The following is a 27,519-nucleotide window of genomic DNA, read 5'->3' as shown; positions in this document are numbered from 1 at the left end:
CATCTCTTCGGAGCAGGGAAAAATGAATCACACCGACGCAGATTGCTTTTCTCTCCTTCCTCTGACTCCTTCACCCTCTCTTCACCTAATGCTGCTCAGCCCATGCACCACCCTTGATCTCAACTCATGTGCAATGCCGCTGGTGATCCACCAGTTGTAGCAAAAATAGTGAGAGGCGTGCATTAGTTATACTGCCTGCAAAAAAAACAAGCTCATTGTTGGTTCCAGATTGATACAAATGAGGCCGGACTGTGAGATCGCTGTTAAGTATCCACTATATCTTGTGGAAAGAAGTGCTGCACTGACCCTTTGCATTAATAAAACATTTATGTAAACTGGAGACAAAAATAATGTACAATAGAAAATTTATTGCCTTGAGTATTTAACAAATCTGTAAACAATGTTTATCAATGAAAGAAAAATTCTTGCAGTTGAATCATAAAAAGGTGCTCTTAAATACTTTTAAATCAAGCAACAATTAAGCTTTCAAACCCTTAACCCCATTGGATAAAAAGGATTGCACAGTTAACAGAACATGACAGTGTCTTTAAAGAAGGGATATCCTATTCAAAAAAAACACTGCCACAGTGAATGGAAAGATAAGACATACAAACATTTCATTCTGTAGAAGATAGGAAAATACTGATGCAGATATAAACATTTGCCTCACAGTCAGCATGCTGCCTGTGGCAAAGGAGGATGCACTGCTAATGGAGGAGTACATCCAGAAGACAAGGAACAAGTTCAATAAAAAAGTAGATTTTGAAAGAACAGTCCGTGGAGAATGTATGAAATAAATAATACCACAAAATAGGCAATAAACTGCAGTAAGATTTATAAACTTAAAGTCTAGCAATAGTCTTACCCCAGTGACTGTGGAAATTCTATGACAAACTTCCACTATTCCTCCAGGAGAAAAAAAAAAGTTACAAAAACTTAACTTACTGTATTTTTGTAAATTCAGCAGTCCCATAAAAACAGGACAAACAATTGGTTTTACAGGATTCACCTTCGTACATTTTTAAGCTTTTATATATGCTGAGCAACCTTTATGCTCAATCACCATAGTTTCCTAAGGCAGAGATAATGGAGCAGAAATTCATTTGGGGCATTTGCAGGAAGCTGGTGGTATTGCTTTGGCTTGTTATAGGCTCCAGCCAATATTCAGCTCCCGAATATTGGGCTGGGCAGCTAATGTGATCCCGCCTGTTTTACACTAACACCCAAGACGAATTTCTATCCCAGCATCAGTGACAAAGGTAACTGTACAATATGATGGTGCTCATTCCTGCTGAGTCTCTCTGCTCCTTTCCGCCGGAGTCCTAGATGCTCCACAATGGTTCCATCATTTCCTCTATTCACCAACATGAACTGTGATCAGCGGCACGTGAGAGATGCTCTAGCCCTGCTTTCCTTATGCTCACAGACCATGGATGCGCTACCATGCTGGCGCAGTAACCAACTGCTGCTATCGTCCGTTCATTGGCACCTCAAACAAGCTTCGGTGTCGGTGAGCTGACTAGCAACTAACTGCCCCCTACACATGGAGAGAGGTAGGGAAAAACTGTTTCACACATTCTCCCAGTTAAAGGGTTACTAAAGGGTTCCCAATTCTCAAAGCTATGCTGTCACACATGCATGAACTGTGACAAAAATGAGTACAGTTTTCTTTCAGTGCAGTAAATCACAGGTTCCCGATTGTGAACCAAACTGTCCACGGAACTCTCCTGTATTGCAGTGATCTCAGTTCAGCACTAATGCATAATCCATAATCCTTTCCAAGATATATTTATAATACATAAAATCCTGCCATTCTCATATCCTCTCCAACATTTTGCAGAAGCGAAGTACTGCGCCCATCAAGAAAGTGTTTGGCTGTGTGGTCAGAGTGAATGCGGTCTGGAGGCTGCCTGGATTAGGGAGTCGATACTGGCGGGACAACGTCACTCAGCTTGCTCACTTCCATCTTCCAGTTAGGAAGCTTCTTAGCAGACAGGTGCCGCTGAGTGTGTTTGGTCAGGTGATCACTCCTCATGAACCGACGCTCACACATCGGGCACACAAACTTCTTTTCGCCTGTGTGGGTCCTGCGATGCCGGGACAGCTCATCAGAACGGGCAAACTTCCTGTCACAGTCTTCCCAATTGCAACTAAAGGGCTTCTCACCTGGAATGGGATGCACAGCATTAAACTCGTTACATTTTTGAAAAGAATCACAAATATGCACGATTTGCATTCGTCATTTGGGCACATTCCATTGAAAATTACATCAATTAATTTGTCCCCATACTGAATCAAAATATGTCAATTTTCCCCTTCAAAGACAAATATTTCAATAAGATTGTGTATTATCCCATTTAGATCTAGTTTGGAGCAACCCATAATTATCATTCTTCTCATGAGAGTACAGGAGTAGTAGTTGGTTTGAAAAAAATGCCATGTTGCTCCTACTGAAAAATGTGCTGAATACTCTGCGAATCTTTCAGAATTTGGAAGAAAAGAGTGTAAAAGAAGCTGTAGGCATGGCCACCTCCAGTTACTGCAGAGAAGATGCTCATCTTCCACTGTGTAAATGGAGAGTGAATCAGAAGGACATTTAGCTGTATGTCCTTTAGCATCTCTGGCTGCCTAAATAGGTGTTAGCAAAACCTTGAACCTGACCAACCTACATTTAGCCTCTGGGGTGGGGGGGGCACCGTAAGAAGTCCCAAATTACAAATACTGTACCTGTGTGAGTCCTTATGTGGGCCTTCAGGTGAGAACTTTTGAAGTAAGTTTTTCCACAGCCTGGGTGATCACAGATGTGACTGCGGTGTCGAGTTACATTGACCTGGGCAACAATCTTCTGGACAGGTGGTGTGAAGCCTGGGGCCGGAGCAATAGGAGAAAGTTTGCTGCCGTTTAGGCCATTAACTAGCGGTTTTGTATACTTGACTGCAGGCTGTGGCATAATGAACATTAGGGCACCTTTGGAAACTGGAGCTCCCATGAAGACAACAGGTGGACTCAGGGTCGGGTGCTTCGTAGCAGGGCTGTTTGTACTGACTGGTAGCATTTGGCAGATGATGGGCATTGATGGCACACTGGAAGAGATTGGTGACGAAACCAACATTGAGCCTTGCTGACTCTGAGGGATGACAGGACGCTGGGAACTTGAAAAGAGAGTTTGTCCCAACAATGACATGGAATTCACAGTTGGTGCTAAATATTGGCTCTGATGTTGTTCTACCATTGGTCCTTTATTGCTTTCATTTACTGGTTTGATTGAAGAAATTAGTTCATGTGATGCACAATTTTTCATTCTACTGCCATTACTTTCCAATCTTTTCTCTTCATTTCTGCCCACTGAATTTGTCGAGTGTATTAATTTCTGATCGGCAAAGATCTGGGCCACCTTAACTGAGCAAGAACCATTTGTACAGGGCAATATGTCTGCAGTATGACGAATCACACTTGTGGCTTGGGATCGTTGTCTTGTAGATACATCTGCTGGTTTTGTGCTCGGTGTGAGTTTTACACCTACAGACAGTGGCAATGTTGCATCAATGTCTTTGCTGGTTTGTCTGGATAAAGGGAGCTCCACTTTAGGCAATACAGTGGAAGAAACCGGCATTGCATGATGAACCATTTGAGACGCCTCAAAGTTAGGTGGACTATACGGTGGAGTTAGACACTAGAAACAAAAGAAGAAAGGGTTTGGTTCCAAATTGAAAAATTGCTGTGAAAGATAAGATGTACATTTAAAAACAGAGCAAGAGGTTTCAGTACAGTATTGAAGGAGTGCTACATGGTTAGCAATGCAATCTTTCAGATGAGCTGTTAAACTGAGGCACTGTCCCTATCAGGTAAAGAACCATGGTACTATTCAAGAAAGAGCAACTGACTTCTCCTGGTCTCCCAACCAGTATGGATCTCTCAACCAACATCACAAATATTAACACATCTTACTGAAGATGGTCTGTGGGAGCTTGCCTATATTACAACAGTGACTGTACCCAAGAGCAATTTATCGGTTGTGGAACTTCCTGAAGGTGCTTTAAGAATGAAATTTTTTTTTCATTGATTGCTAATCCCTCAAATCCGTGCTATGCCTTTTTCCTTTTCTGAGCATACCAACCATTGCTGGGGTACAGTTCTGCAGGAGCAAGCTGCTTTCTAAAGCCTTTGCCAAGTAGCAATCTTCACATGTGGGCCTAACTGGTTTTATTTAACCACGAGGACATCACAGCCAAGCCTGATCCCGATGTAACACTTGCAACAGAGCTCCATCCACAAGCTGGTTGGTTTTCCATTACCTCAGCATTGGGACAGAGAAGCCAACTTTAAACCACTCTACAGCAGCCTTGGCCAAAATGAGCTAAAACACCACAGATCAAACCTTGGTCTTCAATGGTTTGACAGCTCACTACATCACCTACTGCATTTACACAGTGAGCCATTGAGGAAGGCTGTTCTTTAATGCCTTGAGCTATAAATTGGGTTCATTGCTTAATTCTCGGTATTGCATCACCTTCGATAGGTACTTACAAACAGAGGAAATGTGTGGGAATCTTTAGAACTGGGCAGTAAACTATCTTCAGCTTCTTCAGATTCATCAGACATCGGTGTCAGTGGTCTCAGCTCGGTATAACGTCTGTTGTCTGGTTTCCAACTGCAGCTCATTGACATGAGTGCTTCAACGGCCTCAATGTCACCTTGTTCTGTTCTGCCACTCCAGGAACGCTCATTGTCCCAGCATGTTGTGAACTCGGTCTCCATTATTTCCACCTATTGAGAGAAAAACACAAAAATGCTGATTAATTATAGATGCAGTTTGATAGGTCAGACTACTTCCTTCCTCCCCTGACTCCAGCAATGCAAATAAATTACTAAATGTCAAGATTTTACTGATTCGTCCCAAGCTTTAATACAATGTAGGCCTTTTTGAGCACCCCGTCAGAACATCTTAAACAGTGAAGCTTTCCTCCCTGACTAACCCTCCAGCTATTGCCAGGTTTATCTTTAAGACCCACTTCTTGCTACATTCACCCTGTCTCAGTCAATTACCTTTCCTTACCCCAATGCTCACAGAAATTTTAATAAGCCCATTTGTAAAAATGTCATTCATCTCTACAAAACATCCATCACCACCCCACCCCCCCACCCTCCCCCACCACCCCCCACCGCACCTCAAAAACTAAACAGGTCCCGTCCTCTCTCTACAACTACTACCCCATTGAACTTTCCTGTCCTCTCCAAGGTCCTTGTTAACACTTAGTTTCATGCTCCACAGTTTGACAAGCCTGTTTGAATTTCTTGAATCTTCAGCCACCCTAACCACAACTGCTGGCTGACTAGCTCAAAGCTACCTTTGAGGTTGTGAATGCAAACTTTTGTCCCTGCTGAGCTCTCAGTCAAACAATCCAACTCCATCCTCTCTCGCTTCATGCTCCAACTCTATAGAATTACTGTTAATCAGACCATTCTTAACTCTCCAAATTCTAGCCAGCGCATCTCTAGATAAGGCTCCTTCTTCCATGCCAAGCAGTCATGTCCAGCATTCCCCATGGTTTTGCCCTTGGTGACCACCTTTCATCTTCTTACACACCACACCTAAATTATATAATCTGTAGGCAGCCAGTGTTAACAAGGTTAACTCTCCTCAACCACCCTCAACTCTATATTCTTGGTTATATCAAACTATTTGACATCAAATTGTGGATGAGTCAGAAATTCCTCCTTTTGAACACTGGGAAGACTAAAGCCATATATAGGAGACTTAGAATGGAGGGCAAGAGAAAGTCCTTTGCACAGAGTTGAGGGGGCTACATAATTTATTTTGTGGCTAGGTGGTAGAGGCAGAAATGATATCAAAGTTCAAGATTAGAGTAGATAGCTGGATGAACAAAAAGGAGATGAAGTCTTGTGGGATGACGATGATGGGTAAATGTAATTTGGACTATTTAGTCATTTGTTAGTACAGAACTTGAGTATAGCTGAAAAAAAAGAGACATGTCGAAGCTTTTCATCTTGCACTCATCAGGTCACCTCACAAGAATACCAATATAGGGGGAAAACAACAATTTTATACAGTATGAGAAGACAATGCTGATTGGTTGGCAAGTGGACTCTGATTGATAGAGGCGTTGCCATGGAGAATGCAGCAGTGTTGCTGACTGACAGTTAATTGCCAAGCATTGTTTGAAATTTAAACCAGGCAGCTTGACCCTGATTGTCAAGGCACTGCCCTGAGGAATGAGTCAGCGAATGGCTGTCACTTTTTCCTTCCCAAGACCTCTGCCTTTGCTACTTCTGTCCTTAACCTTTATAACCTCTTCAAAAAATGTCTATTTGACAATACTTTTGGACATTTCCTAATCCTTTCACTATTGGTTAATATCTATTTTGTCTCTGTTGTTGTCAAAATGCTGCTGTATCTATACAATTATGCTACAGGAAATGTAACATTTGTCAGTGAAATACAATGTTCTTCTTGTACAATACTGTGTGTACAAATTGCTTCCAGCACTATTAGGGACATTGTTAAAACTCTGACCACTAGTTCTTCACCCTGAAGTTAATCCCTCCAGCCACAACAGCCTGATTTACAATCCTAGTCTTTAGAATTTTTCATAGTTCAAGAGGGCATCGTTAACTTGCAGAATGTTTGCACTCTTACATCCTACCAAAATCTGAATAGCTATACTTCTTTTATAGAAAAAATAATTTCCGGTTACATGACTTTGCGCAAGGTGAGCAAGGACCAAGTGCATTCTTCAGGTGAATAGCCTTAGATCGTGAGGAATAATTGGACCAAGATGTGCAAATGTAATTCAATCTCCATTTTAAGATCACACATCAAATACTCTAAAATCAAAGTGTCCAAAAATGATACGGTTAAATACCAAAGTTTATGGCAATTTGGGACACATGTTTTGCTGGAGCTTAGGAGTTTCTCTGCTCTACATGCTGAGGGGCTGAATGTTTCAAGGGGAAGAGGGGGTAGTGGGGGGCTGCTACATGCACACAACTGGGAGAAAGATATAATTACATGATGACAAGTTAATGTAGGTATAATGGGAAAAAGTTGACATCAAAATGTGATACGTAGAGCAACAGGAAATGCATGCTGATGCAAGATTACAAATATATGCTGATATGTTACAAGACAATGGTTAAAAAGTGCCTGGTTTCCAGGATAAGTAACTGAAGGCTTTCCTTGCTCTAATTATATTTTAAATTTAAAATTTTAAATTTAAATACAGAATACAAGCTAGTAAATTTACTAACATACAGCTCCACTCCCCCACCATTTTAATTGAAATTCAAATACATAAGCTGTGTTGCTAGAAATAGGTCAATGACAATATTGGATTTGATATTCTAGGTATTCTGCACACTCCATTGTGAAGCCAAATGCACATCTTTAAAGATTAAGAGAGAACTCAAGTCATTCACAGTTCTGTCTCGACATAAAACGATGGGATTGTTATCCCTTCTCTAAACTTAGAAACCTTGCTGTCAGTTAGAAGCCTGCGAGCCGCACTCAGTGCCATAAATCATTGTGTGCCTACACAGAGCTCAACTTTCCCTAATTCACGAATGACCCTCAGCAATAGCCCTGACTGGGCACCACCTGGCTCTGTAAAAGTGGCACACTTCTGGTATGGCTACCTCCCAGCCTGTACATGGAGGAAAAACACGTCCAACTTGTCAATTATGCACGTGTGTTTCTGACCCATGAACTGCCTCTCATGGCACTTTTTGTAAAAAAAACCACAAAGCAAAAACCCTGTGGCAGTGAGTCACTAGTTTAATCTTTTGGAGGCACAGGTTGTGGGCAGCTTCTGGCAAGTCCAAACTAAAGTAACCAATAGTCTGATGTTGATAAAATGCCTAAAATCTTAAGTTCAGAGAAAGGATACGTGTAAGTTACGTGAGCTTGAACAAAATCCTTTTGCATTTAAGAATTATTCTCTTCCTTACTCACCCCACAGGAATAACATGAAATCATACTGACCTGCTCTTTGGCCTTATTGTTAGAAAGCCCAGCAGAGCAATTTAACAAAGACTCAATCAAATTCCCCAGGCCCTGCCATTCCCGGCTCTATGGGGAGACAGCCAGCAGCCATTTTGAAACAAATCCCACAATAGATAAGAAAACACATGAGGTTGAAAGCCAAAGGAGGGTGGGAGCCCAGCAGTTATGCAAGTTACAAGGGTGGACAAGCTTTCATGTTACTGGGATATTTACCAACAGTACACAGCCATTAGGCAGAACCAGGAGAGGGAAATTACGATCAAGACAGTTTTACCTTGACCCAAAAGTAAGCAAAGAATAAATGCAAATCTTTGTCATCCAAAACCCTTCAAAAAACATAACAATTGGAAGCATGCCCACTGGCAAAAATTCTTGGAGCATCTACACACATACAGTGAAACAGCCTCCTTCAGCAGCACCCTCCAAACCTGCACCTCTGCCACCTAGAAGGTCAAGGGCAGCAGATATATGGAAACACCTCCAATTCCCTCCAAGTCACACACCATCCTGACTTGGAACTATCTCACCATTGCTTCACTGTCCTTACGTCAAAACTCACAAACTCCCTCCCTAGCAGCACTGTGGCAGTACCTGCACCACATGGGCTGCAGCAATTCAAGAATCAGAATGGTTATGTACAGAAGGCAATTAGGGACAGGGCAACAAAGGCTGGCCTCGTCAGCAATGCTCACACCCCAAGAACAAATAAAAAAATAATATGGTGTGTTTATTCAGTTTTATTCTGAACCCTTCAAAGGATTATTTTTATTTTATTACAAAGATACATTTGTCTGAGGCTATTCAATTTTGTCCTAACCTGAATTCAAGTTAGGTACCAAGAACATGTTAGTTAATCAAATAATTAGTTAGTCAGCCCTTGTTGCATTTTATCTCACTTGGAAATCATCCCAATGTGCTTCACATGGGGTGGTAGTGGAAGTATAAATGAATGGGATCAAATATGGAGTTTAGCCATGGAGGACCAAAGAACATGAGAGAAAAAAATGCTGCATAACATTGCAGGAACAGGGGTAGGGCCTGGGAGCTGAAAATGAGATGAAAGTTTTCATGTAATTTGTTGGGAAATGAAAGCTAATGTGGATTGAAGGGATGATGAGCAGGGCAAACTTAGTGCACACAGGAGTAAGGGCAGGTGAGTTTTTGACCATTTGGGAGTTTATGGGCCAATGAGGAGTATGTTTGGGAAAATGGCTCTAGAGGTTGGAAGAAGCATTGTTTCAGCAGCAGAAGGCCTGAGGCAGTTGAAGAATTCGAATTTGAGGATGTAGATGATGAATCATGTGTGGGGTTTGAAGATCAGCTCCAGGTTGAACATGATACCAAGGCTCTCCATGCTCTGGTCGGGAATGGCTGGGGAGGAAGGGTGAGTCATGAATAAGTGAGCTGAGTTTGTGACAGGGCCTTAAGACACTGACTTCAGTCCTCACCACAGCTAACTGGAGGAAACTGTGACTCATGCACGAGCTCATCACACAGCACGGGTGGTAATAGGATTGAAATAAGCAACAGAGAAGTAGTGTGTCACCAGGATACATATAGAATTTGAACCTGTGTCTGTGAATGATGTCAATGGGACAGGACAGGAGGAGCTGGGCCAAGGATGGATTCTTAGGTGAGTCCAGCAGTGATAATCTTTTAAATGAAAACCAAATCAACAAGGTCAGTAAAGAAGCCATTGCTAGGGATGCAGTGTCTACATTCATACAGATAGGAATGGTATCACAAAATAGTTGGCCAAATGTGCCAAATGTGTCAAGGTCAATGAGAACAGGCAAGGAATAAACCACCACAGTCACAAAGGATAATAACAACATTCATTAAATATTTAATTGCTAAACACGTAAAGTTTTGAAGCATCAAATTCTCCCCACAAATGAAAAATTGATGGGTGCATGTTTCTACCTTTTTTGCCTCGATTTTCTAGCAATCCTAAATAATTCACGCACCATTCCTATACACAAAATAATCTGTATAAAATCTATCACACTCATTTGCTAAACATTGCCTAGTTTACTTTACATGCATTACAAGCATCTAGTCGTGTTTCACTTTCACAGGCAATGGGATATTGAGAGTCCTTAAACAAGCTTCCTTTTCAGTGTCTGCACATAGACACTGAGATTTTTTAAATTTCCGTTCGGGGTCTTACGTGTACGTGGTACATTTAGGACCCTAGAAGGAAAATCAAATGTGGGGGTCAAGGAAGAACATCCCATCTGTGTCCTCCCTATTCCCCGGGCTACATTTATTGCTCCGGACCGGCTCTGCTCAGCCCCGACCCCGCCTACAAGCTAGTGGATTGGTGCAGACTCTCCCCATGTGAAGGCTGCATGCTGAGCTGCTGCACGAACTTGAACTAGTCACTGCAGCGACCTTTCCCCCAATTTCCAAAACAAGCTCTAACACACACATACAGAGCCTTCTCTCTCCAGCCCCGACAAACAGGCAGAGGATACAGAAAGTAAGCACTGGTGTCAGTACAAGAAAGAGAAAACCCGAGACAGGACGGTGCAAAAATTTAAAAAAGCTACCAATGCAGGAATGCTAAACTTCTACCTTTCTGCTTGTAACGTTATTCGATAGTATTCTATCCAACAACAGAAACATGCTGTTTACCACCATTAAGATTGGGGGTGGTGGGGGGGTGGAAGGAGGGTTGAAATTACAGTAGTATTTCACCGAAGGATGTTCCTGTTCAGAGGAACCATCACTGACAACCAATTTGCTTAAAATGACATATTGGCTTATTAGTTCACCAAACGCAGTTAGATCAGACAGGATTTTCCTGCATGAACTGGAATTAACAGCATTTGTTGAAATTAATTCCCGGGGAGGGGCTGAACGAAAAGGTTTCGAGAAGACATACAGGCAGGACTTTAAAAGTACAGAATAAATCCATTGATGTACAGCCATTAATTTGTTTCACATATAATCACAAAATGCATCAACTGAATGGGATTAAGAGGGAGGGAAGACGTTTTATTCTGTAGCCTTGCCTCAAAACAAAATGCAAATTATGTATGCATGTAAAAACACAGATACTCACTCTTGGCTTCCCTTTCAGCAGTGAATTAGGTGCAGGCACACAAAGGGAGCTCCGCCACACTGTTAGCCACTTTGCAATTATTGCTACCAGTTCAGGACAGCCAGCCCCGCCCACCCGCGCTCCATTCAGGTGGAGCGTCCGCGAGGAGGAGGGGGCGGAGCCAGAGTGAGCGTGTGTGTGTGTGTGTGTGTGTGTGTGGGGAGGGAGGGGGTGGGCCGAAACCCTAGCTCCAACCAATCAGGCACAAAGGTGTGTTGGCCCTCTGGCGAATGGGAGGGCGCGGGCTGCGTGATCAGCGGCTGGTGGTTGGCATGATTGGGTTCTGTCTGCAGCGTGGAGCACACAGTAAGAACGGGCTCACCCTCTATCTCTGTGTGGGTGAGGCTGCACTGACTCCAATCTGACACACAAACAAAAACCTTCCCTTTTCCTGAGTCACGCACTCACACTTACTGCACTTTGCAGTGACTCATCAGTCACGATGCAGCCTTGGAAAGTAACAAACGTATAATATATATATATATAAATCAAAATACCCAATACTGAAGCCTGGTGAACATTTAAAAGCCCGAGGAAATCTGATCAGAACTTTTTGGTCATTTTGTTTTCCCTTCAATTCTTTTACTTTCACGTGAATTGGGTGCAGATTGATTTGGGAGAGTTGAGAAAATGGGAAGCCTGCTCACAAAGATTAATGTTAAAATAACAAAGATTAATGTTAAAAAGAAAACAGACACTTGCCTCCCTGGGAGAGTGGGGTGGTCACGTAGGGCGCTTCACGGTTCATTACAGTGTGGGCAAAACAAATCCCACATTCAAACTAGCAAACATGGTTTTGTACAGTGTTTATTTACATTCGAAGTCCACAATCACAGGATTAGGTATTACAGGAGTATGCATGTCAAAGAAATAAAAATTGAGAAGGAGTTGAATATGGAAAAATAACCAAACCTCGTAGCGGTTTGCCTACCGCAGTGCTTGCGATACATAACATAAACAAGTCTATAGAAAGATTTGGGATTAAGAACGTGTTTTCTCAGAGATGTTGATATATGAAAATACTTCCAGTTAAAATAGTTAATACCTTTAAAAGAAACTTGGGTTAATGCGTCATTCAAAAGTGATTCGAAGTTACTAAGGATAACAGATTCTGATAATGATACAACGGGATGGTACTCACTCATGGTTCAGCTGGCTTCCAGGGATGATCATCAGTTTATGCTGAAATGTCGATCTCAGCTCAGTGGGTACAGGAATAAATTTGTCTCACTGCACAGAACAACAAATCGGCTTGGATTACCACTTCTGACTGATGGCTAACAATCCCAAACAGAAGTGTACATGTGTGAATGTTGGGACATCACTGATTTAGGCTTTCTGAGATGCCCTTGAATTTCCACCCAATGCACATCATAATAGAGCAGGCACTGGAGGATGGGTTCAGTTCTGTTGAAGGGTCATGAGGACTCGAAACGTCAACTCTTTTCTTCGCCGATGCTGCCAGACTTGCTGAGTTTTTCCAGGTAATTCTGTTTTTGTTTTGGACTGGAGGATGGGTCTTGGAAATAGGACTGAGCTCAAACATAGTCAATTCCTTGAAGAGAGTAAATGGGAGAAATTTGTGAGGAAAAGATAAAAAGAACAATAATGTTGGAATGATAAGTGACAGACCTAAATAAAGGAATTTGAATAAAACGAGCGACAGGGTGGTGGGAAGAAAATGATTACCTCCCACCTGCCCAATGAGAGTGGGAAGTAACATTTGAGGAAATGTAGTTTGGAAGCTAAATTGTGTTTTGTGGCGGGTGGGTGGGGGGGGGGGGGCAATCTTCTGACATTTTATTCTCATCATGCTGGAGTTGGCATATGTGGAGCATTCCTTGTTCCATTCCTACTCAGGTCCCCTCCCACAACTCTTTCTCTGGTACATCAATGACTGCTTTGGGGCTGCTTCATGCTCTCATTTGGACCTGGAAAAATTTATTAATTTTGCTTCCAATTTCCAACCCTCCATCATTTTCACATGGTCCATCACTGACACTTCCCTTCCCTTCCTTGACCTCTCTGTCTCAATTTCTGAAGATAGGCTGACCGCCAATATTCATTACAAGCCTACTGACTCCCACAGCTACCTCGACTACAGCTCCTCACACCCCATTTCCTGTAAAGACTCCGTCCCATTCTCTCAGTTCCTTCTCCTCCATCGCATCTGTTCTGATGATGCCACTTTCCAAAACAGTTCCTCTCACATGTCTCCCTTCTTCCATAACCGAGGTTTTCCACCCACGGTCGTTGACAGGGCCCTCAACTGTGTCCGGCCCATCTCCCGCGCGTCCGCCCTCACTCCTTCCTCTCCCTCCCAGAACCATGATAGGGTCCCCCTCATCCTCACTTATCATCCCACCAGCCTCCACATTCAAAGGATCATCATCCGCCATTTCCGCCAACTCCAGCATGATGCCACCACCAAACACATCTTCCCTTCACCCCGCCAGCGGCATTCCGCAGGGATCATTCCCTCCTGGACACCCTGGTCCACTCCTCCATCACCCCCTACACCTCAACCCCCTCCCATCGCACCTTCCCATGCAACCGCAGAAGGTGTAACACCTGCTCCTTTACTTGCCCCCTCCTCACCGTCCAAGGGCCCAAACACTCCTCCTTTTAAGTGAATCAGCACTTCACTTGCACTTCCCTCTATTTAGTCTACTCCATTCACTGCTCCCAATGCAGTGTCCTCTACATTGGAGAGACCAAACACAGACTGGGTAACCGCTTTGCGGAACACCTTTGGTCTGTCCACAAGCATGACCCAGAACCCCCTGTTGCTTGCCATTCCAACACTCCACCCACATGTCCATCCTTGGCCTGCTGCAATGTTCCAGTGAAGCTCAATGCAAACTGAAGGAACAGCACCTCATCTTCCGACTAGGCACTCTACAGCCTTCCAGACTTAATACTGAGTTCAACAACTTCAGATCATGAACTCTCTCCTCCTTCCCCACCCTCTTTCTGATCCCCCCTTTTCCAATAATTTATAATTTTTGAAATATATTTTTCTTTTCCCACCTATTTTTAAATTTATTTTGATCTATCATTTTACCTCCACCTTTTAGCCCATTTAGATCCCTTCCCCCCACCCCACCCCACCAGGGCCATCTGTCACTTGCTTGGCCTGCTTTATACCCTTAATTGCACCATTAGCACATTCCTTAGATAATATCACCACCGTCAACACCTCTTTGTCCTTTTGTCTGTGACATCTTTGGCAATCTCTTCTTTGCCTCCACCTATCACTGGCCCTCTATCCAGCTCTACCTGTCCCACCCTCCTCAACCAGCTTATATTTCACCAGATTTCTATATTTCCTTAGATCTGATGAAGAGTCATATGGACTCAAAAAGTTAACTGTGTCCCTCTCCGCAGATGCTGTTACACCTGCTGAGTTTTTCCAGCTATTTTTGTTTTTGTTTCAGATTTCCAGCATCCACAGTTTTTTGCTTTTATCTGAGATTTTGTGGAGCCTTTTCTTAGAGATTGAATGGGTAGTAGTCAATAATGGAATGGACATATTTGGAACAAGTTCTAATTTTGGGATTTTTAAAACTCCATGTCTTGCATTCTGTTGACCTTATATAATTGCTTTGTTTTCTGTACTTCCCTGATATTTCTTGTATTTGTTTTTTTTTATATTTGTGGATTAAATGATTAAAATATTGTTTCTGTTTTGCTACATTTTATTATTTTCTATGTTCCATGGAAGAGGTATAATTGTTGTCATTTATGCTGTAAATAGTCTTTCAGAAGTCAATGCTGTTGAGTCTCATTCAGCATTTGAAAGTAGATTGAAGCAGTAGGTAGAAAAAAAGAGGAACTGAGGAAGACACACCACACGTGGAAATGAAAAAACTCCTGAAAAACACACAATGAATACTAAGTCAAAAGCAGAACATGTATGTGGTAAAGAAAAGCCAAGTTAGCACACTGGTTATTTACAAAGACAAGTACAATGGAAACTCAAATGTTTCTATAAATGAAAGACATTTAATACTCAACAAACAGAGTTAAGACAATTGAGGAAGTATTTGGAAAAGTTTTTTCAGTTATGTGATGAGGCATAAAGCTGTTAATGACTGCATTGATCCATTCAAGGACAGATTTCAAAGGATTCACTGGGTATGACGGAAATATTAAATGTGCACTTTGCATTAGCCTTCACTCTTAAAACTATTAGAATTAAACAATTAATAATAACGCTGGTAATATTAAAATAATGAACATGTTGTTTTGGATAGAATTACTAACTTGAAAATTGATAGAACAGCTGGATCAAATGGTATTCACCTGAAGATCCTCATGGAGATGGAACATGTGCTGTGTGAGCCCCTAGCCCAGAATTTTAATAACTCACTGCATTTTGTGATAATTCACAAAGAAGGCTAATGTAGTCTCCATCCTTACAAATGTTGACAAAACAGACACAGGATAACAATAGCCCATTAGATTGACATCAATAGTGGGAAAGATTCTTGAGGGAATCAATAGAGATGTGATAAACATTTGTTTGGATAGAGAGGAACATATTAAGGACACCCAACATGGCTTCATGAAAAGAATGTCATGTCTTACAAGTCTGATTGTACTTTTTGAAAAAGTCGCCAATATGGTGGATGAGGAAAGCCGAGCAGACATTGTCAACTTAGACTTCTAAAAGGAGTTGATAAGGCACTGCACAAGAGGCTTCTTTTCAAGACTGAAGCCTCTGGTATTAGTGGTTGAGGAGGTCTTGTGGTGCAGTGGGTAGTATCTCTGCCTTTGAGGCAGAAGCTCTGAGTTCAAGTCCCACTCAAGGGATTGATGGCCATGGGCATGTGTTCATAATATGGCCAAACAGGTTGAAGATCAACTTGTAAATCCTTCCAACATACACCAATGGTAGGCAAGTAGGAGAGATTCCTGGTCAGCCATGTGATGGGAATAAATTGGAGCCCCTACCATGGCTACAACATGCATGTTGCCACAGTAACTCAGACTCCTTGTGGTGGGGGGGAGCAGTGCAGATTGCTCAGTTGTCTGGGTGGCTGGTGTGGATCACATTGGTGCCAACAGCATGGGTTTCAATCCAGTTGTGGATTTGGGACCTACCCATGTTGGAGGTTGTGGCAACATGAGTTAGGCCTATTTTCAGGCTGAGGACTAAAATATGGGTGGTAATATATTGAGTAGGATTGAAAGCTGATTGGAAGGATATGACCAAAAAGTAGTCAGAGAAGAATTTGGATAGACCGATCTGTTGGGAGACTAGTTACCAATGCTGTTTTTCAGGGAACATTGCTCTTTACTATTTTAATTAATTACCTAGATGTAAGTGTTGGGTGTACATTCAGCAGATCACATCAAGATCTGTCTGAGTTTCAAGTTGAAGCACAACAGCTTCAGGCGGATGTTGATGTGTTGGGAAATTGGGCTCATGACTGAGAACTGAAATTTAATTTGAAATAGTGCAGTGTATTCAACTGGACAGGGTGAATGCTCAACACACACACATCCTTAGGGAAAGAAGGTGGAGAAAGAAACAGTTTTCACCATTCTAGTGCATACATCTGTAAAGGAACATGAGCAATTCTGTGAAGTGATAGAGTGAATAAGTTATTGGAGTGCTGATTATAGCACAGATGATTGATGATAAGATGAGATATACTATTTTGTCCTTGTAGAAGATCTTGGTCAGGTCTCAGTTGGAATAGTGGGTTTAGTTTTGGTCTCCTAACATGGTGCGTGATATTAAGGCTCTGAAAATAATGCAGAGGAAGGCCACCAGGCTATTTCCCAATATAAAGCAACTTAGTTATCAAGATAGGCTATTTGATCTGGGACTCTACACTTTAGACAAGCATAAACTTAGAAACATTGAAAATAGAAGCAGGAGTAGGTCATTTGGCCCTTTGAGCCTGCTCCACCATTCAATATGATCATGGCTGATCCTCTATCTCAACGTCATACTTCCATGCTCTCCCCATACCCCTTGTTGTCTTTAGAGTCCAGAAATCTCTCTATTTCCTTCTTAAGTATATTCAGTGACTTGGTCTCCACAGCCTTCTGTGGTAGAGAATTTCATAGGCTCACCACCCTCCTGAGTGAAGAGGTTTCTCCTCATCTCAGTCCTAAGTGGCCTACCCCATACCCTGAGACTGTGACCCCTTGTGCTAGACCCCCCCAGCCACAGGAAACATCATCCCTGTGTCCAATCTGTCCAGTCCTGTCAGAATTTTAAATGTTTCAATGAGATCTCCTCTCATTCTTCTAAACTCCAGTGAGTACAGGCCTAGTCAGCCCAATCTCTGCCATCCCAGGAATTAGGGATGATATGATTGAGGTTGATAAAAATAATGAAACAAGTAGGTCAGGGAGGACCAGGCGGTCATTATTTGAAGTTGTATAGGACCAGATCCAGGTTAGATAACAGGAGTTGGTTCTTCTCACAGAGAAGAGTGGGCTTCCGCAACAGGCTGTCATCTTGTGTGGTAGATGTCCGTTCAAGGGTTCCTTTAAGGGAGAGATGATCTATTTCTGCCTGAGGTTGTAGGTACTTCAGGGAATTCAAGCTAGAATGATGTCCCGGATTGGTTTTATTTGCCTTAACCAGTCAGAAAGGAATTTCCTAGAATTTTTCCCCCAAATAAGCCTTTCTACATCTCCCAGTTGGTCACATAGTTTCGCTTGGGGTGGAGAGTGTAAATATTGTGATACACAAGGCATTGTCATTGTGTGGGACAAACTGGATGGACCAGGTTGTTCTTACCTCTCCATCACTGCTCAAATGTTTATCAGTTCATAATACAAGAGAATAATAAGTTGACAGGACACAAAATAGCCACAAATAATCTGTTTCCCTTTCATCTTGTTGGTAAGTGGGGAGGAAATGGTACATTTATTGTAAGATTCATAAATAGTTCCAAATGTGATGTGCAAGGTTAATAAATCATAAGTCATGTTTGTTCCAAAAAAGCCTCCAAATTGGCTGCTGTCCAGATGCCCTGGAAACTCAAACAGTGAGATGCAGACAGAGTTTCTCAGCTCTGGCTAAAAAAATGAGTCCCACCATTTGTCCAAAAAACAACAGTTACTGCACGTCAAAGCCATTCGTTGTATATGAAGCTCTTTGAGACTTTTCTATTCGAAGTATAAGGTGCTCGCAGCTGGGTAGGCCGGCAGGAGATTGGGAACTCAGAAGCTCATGGAGATGGTTTCACAGTGGCTCTTTAATCTACCTGGAGCACAGAGGCATGATCACGACTCACACCTGACTGTTGAAGCCTCAGTGTTTAAAGAGACCCCATCGAGGGACAGAATGGAAACTTGCCACAATTGGCAACTGAGAGATAACTGGAGTGGTGGAGTCTCAAAGAGGAAAGGCATCTCCCAATACATTCCATTTCTCACGCTCATAATTCTCTTCTTTCTTTCCTTGCAGGAGAAGAAGGCGCAGAATACCAGGGAGAGGCAGTCATAGCCACCCTGACCACTGTGGAGGTAAGCAGAGTCACAGAATGCATGGCCATTGGTGATAGAGAGAGGGGTTTCTTACACATTCCTGGGGCAGAATTTTATGCCGGTGGGATTTTACAGTCCCGCTGAAGTCAATGGACTTTTGAATGGCTCACTGCATTTTACGGCCCCACCCCCGTCACGATGGGAGCCGTAAAATTCCACCCTGGTGTCAGAATATCTCTAAACCCCACGGCAAATAACACTCACTCATGTTATCTTAGGTATCAACTGTGGGTTAGTTGGTAGCACTCTCACCCCTGAGGCGGGAGGATGAGGGTTCAAGTCCCACTCCAGGGCCTGAGCATGAAAAGGCTGACACTTTAGTGCCATACTGAGGGAGTGGTGTACTGTTGGAAGTTTTGGATGAGAAACTGAGGCCTAATTTGCCCATTCAGGGTGTGAAAGTCCCCTCGTCACTACCTTGAAGAAAAACGGGAGAGTTCTTCTCATTGTCCTGGCCAATACTTATCCCTCAATTAATGTCACAAAAATAGATAATCTGATCATTAACACGTTGCTGTTTGTGGGAGCTTACTTTGCATAAATTGGCTACTGGATTTCCTATATTACAACAGTGACTACACTTCAAACGCACCGAATGCTGTAAGCTGCGGTCATGAAAGGTGCAATATATCCACAAGTCTTTCTTTTTAATGTCAACAGTCATTGGAATATGAAAATCAGCAATGCTGACTTTGAACCCTTTCTCCTTATCAATTCTAATTCATACATTGTATCTCCCACAGGCCCTTGAGTATCACCCAGGAACTGAAGCTGGAAAAGGAGGAGGACGGTTCCTCAGAGGAGTTTGAAGAAGCACTGTTACATGACTCATTCACACCCTCCACCGGATCAGATATACACACCTCAGTGAGACCGCCAAGGGAGATAGCTGGGTTATCGCATGGTGAGCTAAACATCACAAGTGAGCAAGAGCAAGAATTGTGGACAGGGGCAGCAGTGGAAAATCCCCATCTTAGGAAACAAGAACCTTCAAACTCTGCTCAGTTGACTGCAGCTGCTGGGCCTCGGGGTTATTGATGAAGTGGGCTGGAACAGCAGCAGAAAATGCATCAGGGTCTGTCAGCCTTTCCAGAGGCACTGTGCATGATTGTAGAAAGATTGGAGGAATCCATCTCCACCATGAGTACCATGATGGCTCAGGTTTTTGTGCTGATGGCTACCTACATGGAAATAATGGCCAACTGCATGAGGAATCAGACACAGCAGGCAGCTGAGTGCACCCTGACCCTCACCAATGCCCTGCCAAGTCAGCCTGCCACTTTAAATGAGGATGGAGAAAAGCCTCACCTTGGCAGTTCAGTGCCTCATTGAAGTGCAACAAAGTACTCTCCAGCTGTTGGCTAGTAGGGAACTGTAGGGCGGGCCATTGAGGGAAGATGGTGAAAGGGGACATGAAAGTGATGTTACAATTATGAGGTTTATAGGATTACTATATTTTGGGACTGTGGCTTTAAATTTAGGGTAATTGAAGAAGGTCATGTGACTTCTTCTGCAGTGTAGCTGACAGTAGGCCTGGGTGGTTTGATTGTTAGAGATCAAAGGAAGGCTTAGATTGTTTTACTTAGAGGAAAGTGCAAAGTATTTGCACTTGGTGACAATGGCAGCTGTCTCTGAGTTTACAATGAGTAGAGTCTGAGTCTCCCAAAGTCCCAGAAGGTATCAGGTTCTAAGATGAAAGGGAGTTGGAGTCACAAATAGCTACTTAGCACTTCTACCTGGATGCAAGGTTAGTGTGTTTCAAGTAGCCTTGGGGAAGAGGGCAGACAAAACCATTTTTGAGATCAGGTTACAGACTTCCCTACAAATCAATGAATATCACAGACAGACAACAGTATTGTGTGGTCAGCAGGAAGGAGAGGCTGCTTGGCTTTGCAACATACCACAGCCAAATAGGGGAGGGAGGCAGTCTCTAGCCGAAGAGACACATTCTTGCTGCTATTTAAGGATTTAGAAGATTTGTCCTGGCGATGGATTTACAGCTGGTGATGGATTTAAGAAACTCTATGAAAATTGAAGAAAGCACCTGGAGACAGTCAATCAAAGTTATTACTTGGCAAAACAGAGATAAGGGAACCTATTGGAAGCTGGGAGCAACTGTGAACTGTTGCTAAAAGGACAGTAATTCCATGGAGAGTGCAATATGCAGAAAGTATAAAAGAGGAATTTTCCTCCTTTAACTTAAAGTATAAGTTGCCTACAGAAAGGAAATAGTATTTAATCAATAGTACTTTTAGTCATTGGTTACATTAAAAGTTTTAAGATATGAAATCTTGTTTTGTCATTCTTTCAGCTATCAACTGAAAGTTTGAATCTCTTTTTTAAAGTTATAGGTCTCTACAGGTATCAGAACAATAAGGATTATGTTCAAAGTGTCCCCACTCTTCCCCCTTGCCTCCCTCCCTATTCAGTCAGAGCCCCACATGATGCATCCTACCCCGATGGCTGAGTCTGCCTCTGCACAGGGGCTGGTGACGCAGTCATTGCAGGGTCTTCATGGGCTCCAAAAAGCCAAAGAACGTCAACAGTGAGCACATCAGCAGTCAGAGCAGGGAAGTGAGCATCCTGCCTCTAATTTAGGTGAAGTCACAAGAGTAGCGCCACACGGCGTAAAAGGAAAAGAAAGAGAAAAACATTATAATGTCACAAGGGAAATTAATTTGACATTTAAAAGGTCGTTAAATTGTCACTTTTATTGTCAGTGTTTAAATATCACAAACTTTATTTCAAAGCTGGATTGTCCAGTCATCCTCATTGTTGCCGGTCACCTGCCAAGGGGCTTTGAACCCTGGGAAAAATGGTACAATCAGTTTAGAAGGCGAGTGAGGAGGATGGACTGTTGACTGTGGGACTGCTTAGTGCCGGGGGGCTGCGGTGGGCACTGTGGGTTCAGCATTGATTTGCCAGATGGCTCCTGCCTCAGATCAGCTGAAGCATGCCTGGCAGTAAAGTTTGCAGCTGCAAGTACTCTGGCCTCAGCAGGTCCCACCTCCTCCTCCTGTTCCTTCTATTGTTCCTCCCACAATGAAAATAGTGAACAATCCTCACCTTCCTCCTCCTGCAGCTCCAGTCCTGTCTGTTGTACTTATGTTGTGCAAGGCGCAGCACACCTTTAACTTGCCCTCTAATCTTTTAATGTAGTGCCCAGACAATTTGTTTAAATGCGCCCGCCCTTTAAATTCTTTTCCACAGCTTCAGGTGCAGAGTAACTTTAAGCAACTGATCTGTCTGTGGCCTGCGCGGGAGCTTACAGGTTGCTGCATGGCCATGTTGGCTGTACGGTTTAGAAGGAAACATTGCAGACCACTATCATTCTGGACACCCCCAGATCTGCTCTGGCACTGAAATCACATCCTGATGGCCTGCTCAATGACCACTTGTGTTCAAGTGGTCTCTGTTGTCCTTCTCCTTTGCTTCACTGGTAGAGTCCCTCATGGGTGTCATCAGCCACGCCTTTAGGGGTTAGGCCTTGTCTCCAAAAAAGCCATCCGATGACCCTGTTCACAGATGCAAATATCTGTGGGAACACTGGCTCGTAAAGAATGAAGTTTGGCAGCTTCCTGGATATCTTGCTCAGACATGCCTGATAATCTTTCAGTGGTTGCATAATAGCTGAAGTGCAATCCCTTTCAGTCGATGAATACTGCTGGCTGATCTGAGGGCACCTTAAGTGACACCTGGGTGAAACTCTGACTCCTTGTACCTTTGGGCATCCATCAGAACAGCAAATCCCAGCGCCTTCTATTTTTGACTAGTTGGCTTCATCAGTAGTAAAGCAGATGTAAGTGGCAGTCAGGGCAAAGAAGGCAGCAGGCATTTGAGAGATGGACTCGTGCACAGCAGATTGTGAAATCCTACGGGTATCACATGTACATCCTTGGAAAGAGAAGGAGGCGAAGAAATTCAGGACTGTAATGCCCTTGACTGCAATGCATGTCCACTTGACAGGTGGCCTTGTTCCCAGAGGTTGCAAATACCAGCAATAGCCTGACATGAAAGACTGAGCTTCCTGAGGCACTGATGCTCAGGAATGTCCCCAAAGCTCATTCTCTGCCTGTATTGCCTGTGTTGGGGGAGTTGCCTCCTGCGATATGGAGCTCCCTGCTTGTGGCCAAATGGAATGCAGCCTTTGCTCCTGCTACTGATCCTCTTGCACCTCATCAGACACCTTAGATAGAGCTGAATAAGCAGCTGACATGCCACTGAGAGCTGGGAAGTGCAGGTCAAAGGCAAAATAAATCCAAGATAGCAGGAATGGCCTCCAAGTCTTAGCAATCACCTCCAAAGCAGTGAAAGCACACTTTTAGAACAAGTTCTGAGAGCAGGGGCCTTTTACTAGGCAAGGAATCAGCTGTCAGATTTGAGTATTTAAAAGCTTCTCAAGTTGCCCATTGTTCAACCCCATCGATCCCCTTTGTCCTCTTGCCTTGTTCAACTTGGCCAGTTTCAGACAACCCTAGCACTGGCAGTTAAAGCCAGGGTCCCAGGTTAATGATGCAGTCAATTGCTTTGAACATATGTTGAGCAAAGACCAACCTACCCCTGCGGATTGCCCGCATGTTAAAAAACATGTACAAGTTAAATGCGGATGTTGGCAGGTTCCTGCCACTTTCCAACATGCCAGCATTTTTTGTTTCTTTAACATTCTGCATTCACCAAGAGGGGGAAAAAAAACTCAGTGGCTGGAACGAATTTTAAAACACAAGTAACTTACCACAGCAAATTCCTTTTCCCTAACACATTTAATGCCCAGACATGGGTCAAGTAAGGAAATTTGAATGGTGAAACATTAGCGTCCTTAAGACAGAGCACCCGAAAGCTGTGGCTAGGGAGGTTCAGTTAAAATTGCCCAGTAAAGTAAAGAGAAGTGAACTGATCCAGTTGTTGGTAGAATATTTGTATCTCACGTCTCCACCTGCCACTGGCAAGTTAAAATTAAACCCATGGAGCGTGCAGGTAAGTAAAATAATAATGAACCATTATCTATCACTTTTCCCACTGATTTAAATACTGCCTTCCACTATTGTGTCATCAAAAATCCCAAATGTTAGATTATGATATAATGAGAATATTGTCTGAAACCTGGGACATATTTACTTGGGAAACATTAAGAATAAGCTATACTGTGCACTCATTCATTTATACAGGGACACAGGCATGCATGTGTGCAAGTTCTTATCAAAAGATTGTGTTTCAGAGAGGTCATATTAACCACAGAAAACCTCAAGCAGTGATTGAACCTGCACCTTTAATTCCAATTCCAGCATTTGAGGAACCTTTTACCAGAATCCTGATTGATTGCATAGGGCCCCTCCCTAAGATCAAAAATGGAAATCTGTGCATGCTGACAATGATGGATGTGTCCAATAGATTTCCGGAAACTATACCTTTAAGAAATATTAAGCACAGATGGTTGCAGAGGAGTTGACCAAATTCTTTACAAGATATGGGTTACCAAAAGAAATACAGTCGGATCAGGGTTTGAATTTCATGTCACAACTGTTTAAGGAAGTAATAACAGCCTACGAATAAAGCAGTTTAAGTCCTTAGCCTCTCACCCTGAATCACAAGGTGCTTTAGAGAGATGGCATCAAACTTTAAAGTCTATGACGAGAACATATAGTCAAGACTACCCATAGGACTGGGATCAAGGGATTCCATTCTTGTTATTTGCTATTAGGGATGCCCTCATGAATCAATAGGGTTTAGTCCTTTTGAATTAGTTTATGGTCATGAAGTAAGGGGACCACTCAAGTTGATTCAGGATTAACTAATGGGTCCAAGTTTGGAAACTACTCTGCTGGATTATGTGACAAAATGCAGAGCAAGATTGAACAGACCTTGTGAGTTAGCTAAGGAACATTTAAAGATACCAAGAAGATATAAAGAAGACAAATGCAGAAAAGAGGGCAAAAGCTCATAATTTTGTTGCTTAATGTGTTAGTCTTGTTGCCAGATGAACCATTAAAGGCAAGTTTTAGTGAGCCTTACCTGATTGAAAAGAGACTGGGTGAAGTAAATTATTTAATAAATATCCCAGGTAAAAGAAAGGACCAGAGGGTGTGTCATGTAAATATGTTTAATAAGTACTTTGACAGGGAAGATAACCACAAGGTGGTGTTAGTAGTGGTAGATAAAGAAAAGGAGGTAGAAATGAAGGATTCTGAAATTGACTTTCCTCTAATTAAATTGGATGATAAGGAAGTGCTTTGAATCTAAATGTGATGCTGAATTATCTTCCAGACAAGTGATTTGGGAAAGCTATTGTAGTCACACAAAGCTATTGTGGGAATAAGCTGGGAAAACCAAGTTTGGCTATACATGATGTAGATATGAGGGATTCAGTTTCAATAAGGCAACATACTTATAGATTAAATCCAGTAAAATTAGCTCAAATGCAAAAAGAAATTGAATTCATGCTTCAGAATGACATCACAGAGTTCAGTTGCAGTAATTGGAGTTCACCCATTGTGATGGTACCGAAACCAGATGGAACACAAAGACTGTGTATGGATTATTGGAAGGTGAATGCAGTGACAAAAGTGGATTCATATCTCATTCCACGGTTGGAAGATTGTATTGAGAAAGTGGGAAAATCAGAGTTTATCACAAAGATTGATTTTGCAGGATTTTGGCAAGTACCCTTATCGGAAAGAGCGAAAGAGGTATCAGCTTTTGTAATGCCAGATGGGTTATATCAGTTCAAAGTTATGCCATTTGGTAAGAAGAATGCAACAGCAACATTTCAAAGACTGACAAGCAAAGTAATTGCAGGACTGTGCAATTGTTTATATTGACGACTTGGTAGTTTTCAATCAAATGTGGGAGAAGCATGTACAGCACCTAAAAGAACTGTTTGATCGACTGCAAGAAGCTAATTTGGCAGTGAACATACGAAAGGTCAAGTCACATATTTAGGCCACACGATTGGACATGGTCAGGTGGCCCCATGGGATGTGAAAGTCATTGTGAATTTCCCAGTGCCTACAACAAAATGGGAAGTTTTCTGAAAGTAGTGGCCATAAAGACAACATGAAAGATTTTTATATTCTGGGTAAGGTAACTTGCAAAGAAAATTAAAAACATGGGTTTAAAGATGAAAGAGAAAAAACATATTTAAGAAAGATTGAAAGCTGTATGGGGGGGTGTGTGGCCATTTGATATCTTGAAGAGTGTGCTGTGCGAGGACAGACCTGTGAAGTAAGCAGCCTCTTAGACACACCAGAGAAGTGTTTGTTTGTTCCAGAAAGCAAGGTTTTATGACAAGACTTCGATTTCCTTTGTCGAGTGAGAGGGAGAAAGAAGCCTGTGAAGTACCTCCCCTATAGCAACAGTGGGTGCCTTACGGGAATATTACTGGATTTCATATAGATTAAGAATCTCTAGGGACTGTTGTCTGGAAAAGGGTGTTTATTGGTGAGCCTAGCTAAGTAGAAACCTTTTGGGAAATGTTGTAAGATGAAATTTAACCGTATAACTGTAATATTGTGCATTTAAGTTTTCTCTTCTTTTGTTAATAAAGGTTTTAATTTAATACTTAAAATCTTCAAAAGTGGTAGTGGAATCTTTACTTCTGACTTCAATACACATACCTTCTCATAATAAATACAAACTGCAAATCATTGTGATAGCTTGACCAAGTTTCCCGTTGGGATTTGGTCAGCTCAGCAGTTACCACTTGCCATATAATAGCATAATGAATGAGTAGCTCCATACAATGTCCTGAAATATTTGTTACACTGTGTTAAATGTCCAATGTGGAAATTGGCACAGACGTGCACATTGAGCAGAAACCTTTCCTGTTCTTTGAGGTGGAGAGGAAACAAAATGAATTATTAGTTTAAACAAAGTTCGATTAGATAACTAGGCCCCAGACTTTCCGCTGTTTCAATTTAAATAATAATCAAATAATCAAAACCAAGCCTCAAGAGAGAGATCGGGGATTGAGCAGGGAAAAGAGCAGGCAGAAAATAAGAAAATTTGGGAATCAAAATGATACTCCTAGAGCCATTTCAAAATAAACTAAGAAAAACAACAAGTTGCATTAATATAGTGCTTTTAACTGAAAGATGTGTGTGATGGACTAAGACCTCACCCTGTATATATTTTGGTAAAATATTAAGAGATATGCTCATTGCTATCTCTAAAAATTTCAAACTGGTCAAAGACCTAAAATGGCTGAATCTATGTCTCTCTGTGACCCCAAACAAAAGAAGCTACCTGGCGGTATCAGAGAAACTCACACCTCCTTATTCCTGAAGAGCCACTAATGAACTCCTTGTGGGCTGCACAGGCCAAATTCAAAGAGAGATATACAAAGGCCACCTGAATTTCATAACGCAGGCTGGCCAACAGGAGTCTGTTCATATGCTAAGACAAAGGGCCCCTCAAGTTTCCTTTCAACTCAGAACGTTTTGAGACTTTCAACAATCTCGGGGACCCAGATGAGGGATACACCCTTTGTTAAAGACGATGTATAATGTGGACCTCTGGCTTGTAGAACCAGAAATATTGCCTCACTGAACTGCAAAGTCTCAGTCTGCTTTCTTACCATCTGACTAACAGCCTATTGGACAAGGACAAGTTGACACCTGGCCCCATCTACACTGCTTCTACTGGAAACTCTGTACAATCACCTACAAGACTGATTCATCAATGTGTGCCTATCTCATCATGTGAAGACAATACCACTGGAAAAGTGAATTATCCAGCATTGATTTTTCAGCTCACCAACTTCCGTAAAGGAATACCTCATTGAACTTTGATTCTGGACTCCGGAACCCACTTGAAACAATATTTATTTTCTCTGTGGTCTCTGCACTGTAAATCTTTACTTTCTCTATCCCTCTTTTACTGTATG

At 42.4% G+C, this 27,519-nt stretch overlaps 1 protein-coding gene and 1 long non-coding RNA gene across 2 annotated transcripts; one reads left to right on the top strand and one right to left on the bottom strand.

Moving 5' to 3' along the window:
• Positions 1 to 348: 348 nt before the first annotated feature.
• LOC121279284 (Krueppel-like factor 10) lies at positions 349 to 11,243 on the bottom strand. The gene is made up of 4 exons (XM_041190407.1): positions 11,088 to 11,243; positions 4,528 to 4,767; positions 2,728 to 3,673; positions 349 to 2,166 (listed from the first exon to the last, which is right to left on the bottom strand). Exons 2-4 carry the CDS (start codon positions 4,756 to 4,758, stop codon positions 1,916 to 1,918), a joined length of 1,428 nt encoding a protein of 475 aa, XP_041046341.1. The 5' UTR covers positions 4,759 to 4,767; positions 11,088 to 11,243; the 3' UTR covers positions 349 to 1,915.
• On the top strand, positions 9,622 to 19,485 carry LOC121279285. The gene is made up of 3 exons (XR_005943356.1): positions 9,622 to 9,653; positions 18,562 to 18,620; positions 19,385 to 19,485. It is a non-coding gene; the product is annotated as an uncharacterized LOC121279285 (long non-coding RNA).
• Positions 19,486 to 27,519: the final 8,034 nt, after the last annotated feature.

The sequence above is a fragment of the Carcharodon carcharias genome, chromosome 6 (genome assembly GCF_017639515.1).
Source record: "Carcharodon carcharias isolate sCarCar2 chromosome 6, sCarCar2.pri, whole genome shotgun sequence".
In the NCBI taxonomy this organism is placed as follows: Eukaryota; Metazoa; Chordata; class Chondrichthyes; order Lamniformes; family Lamnidae; genus Carcharodon; species Carcharodon carcharias.
Note: the sequence above shows the minus strand (reverse complement) of the source record. Positions and strands in the feature narration are given on the sequence as shown.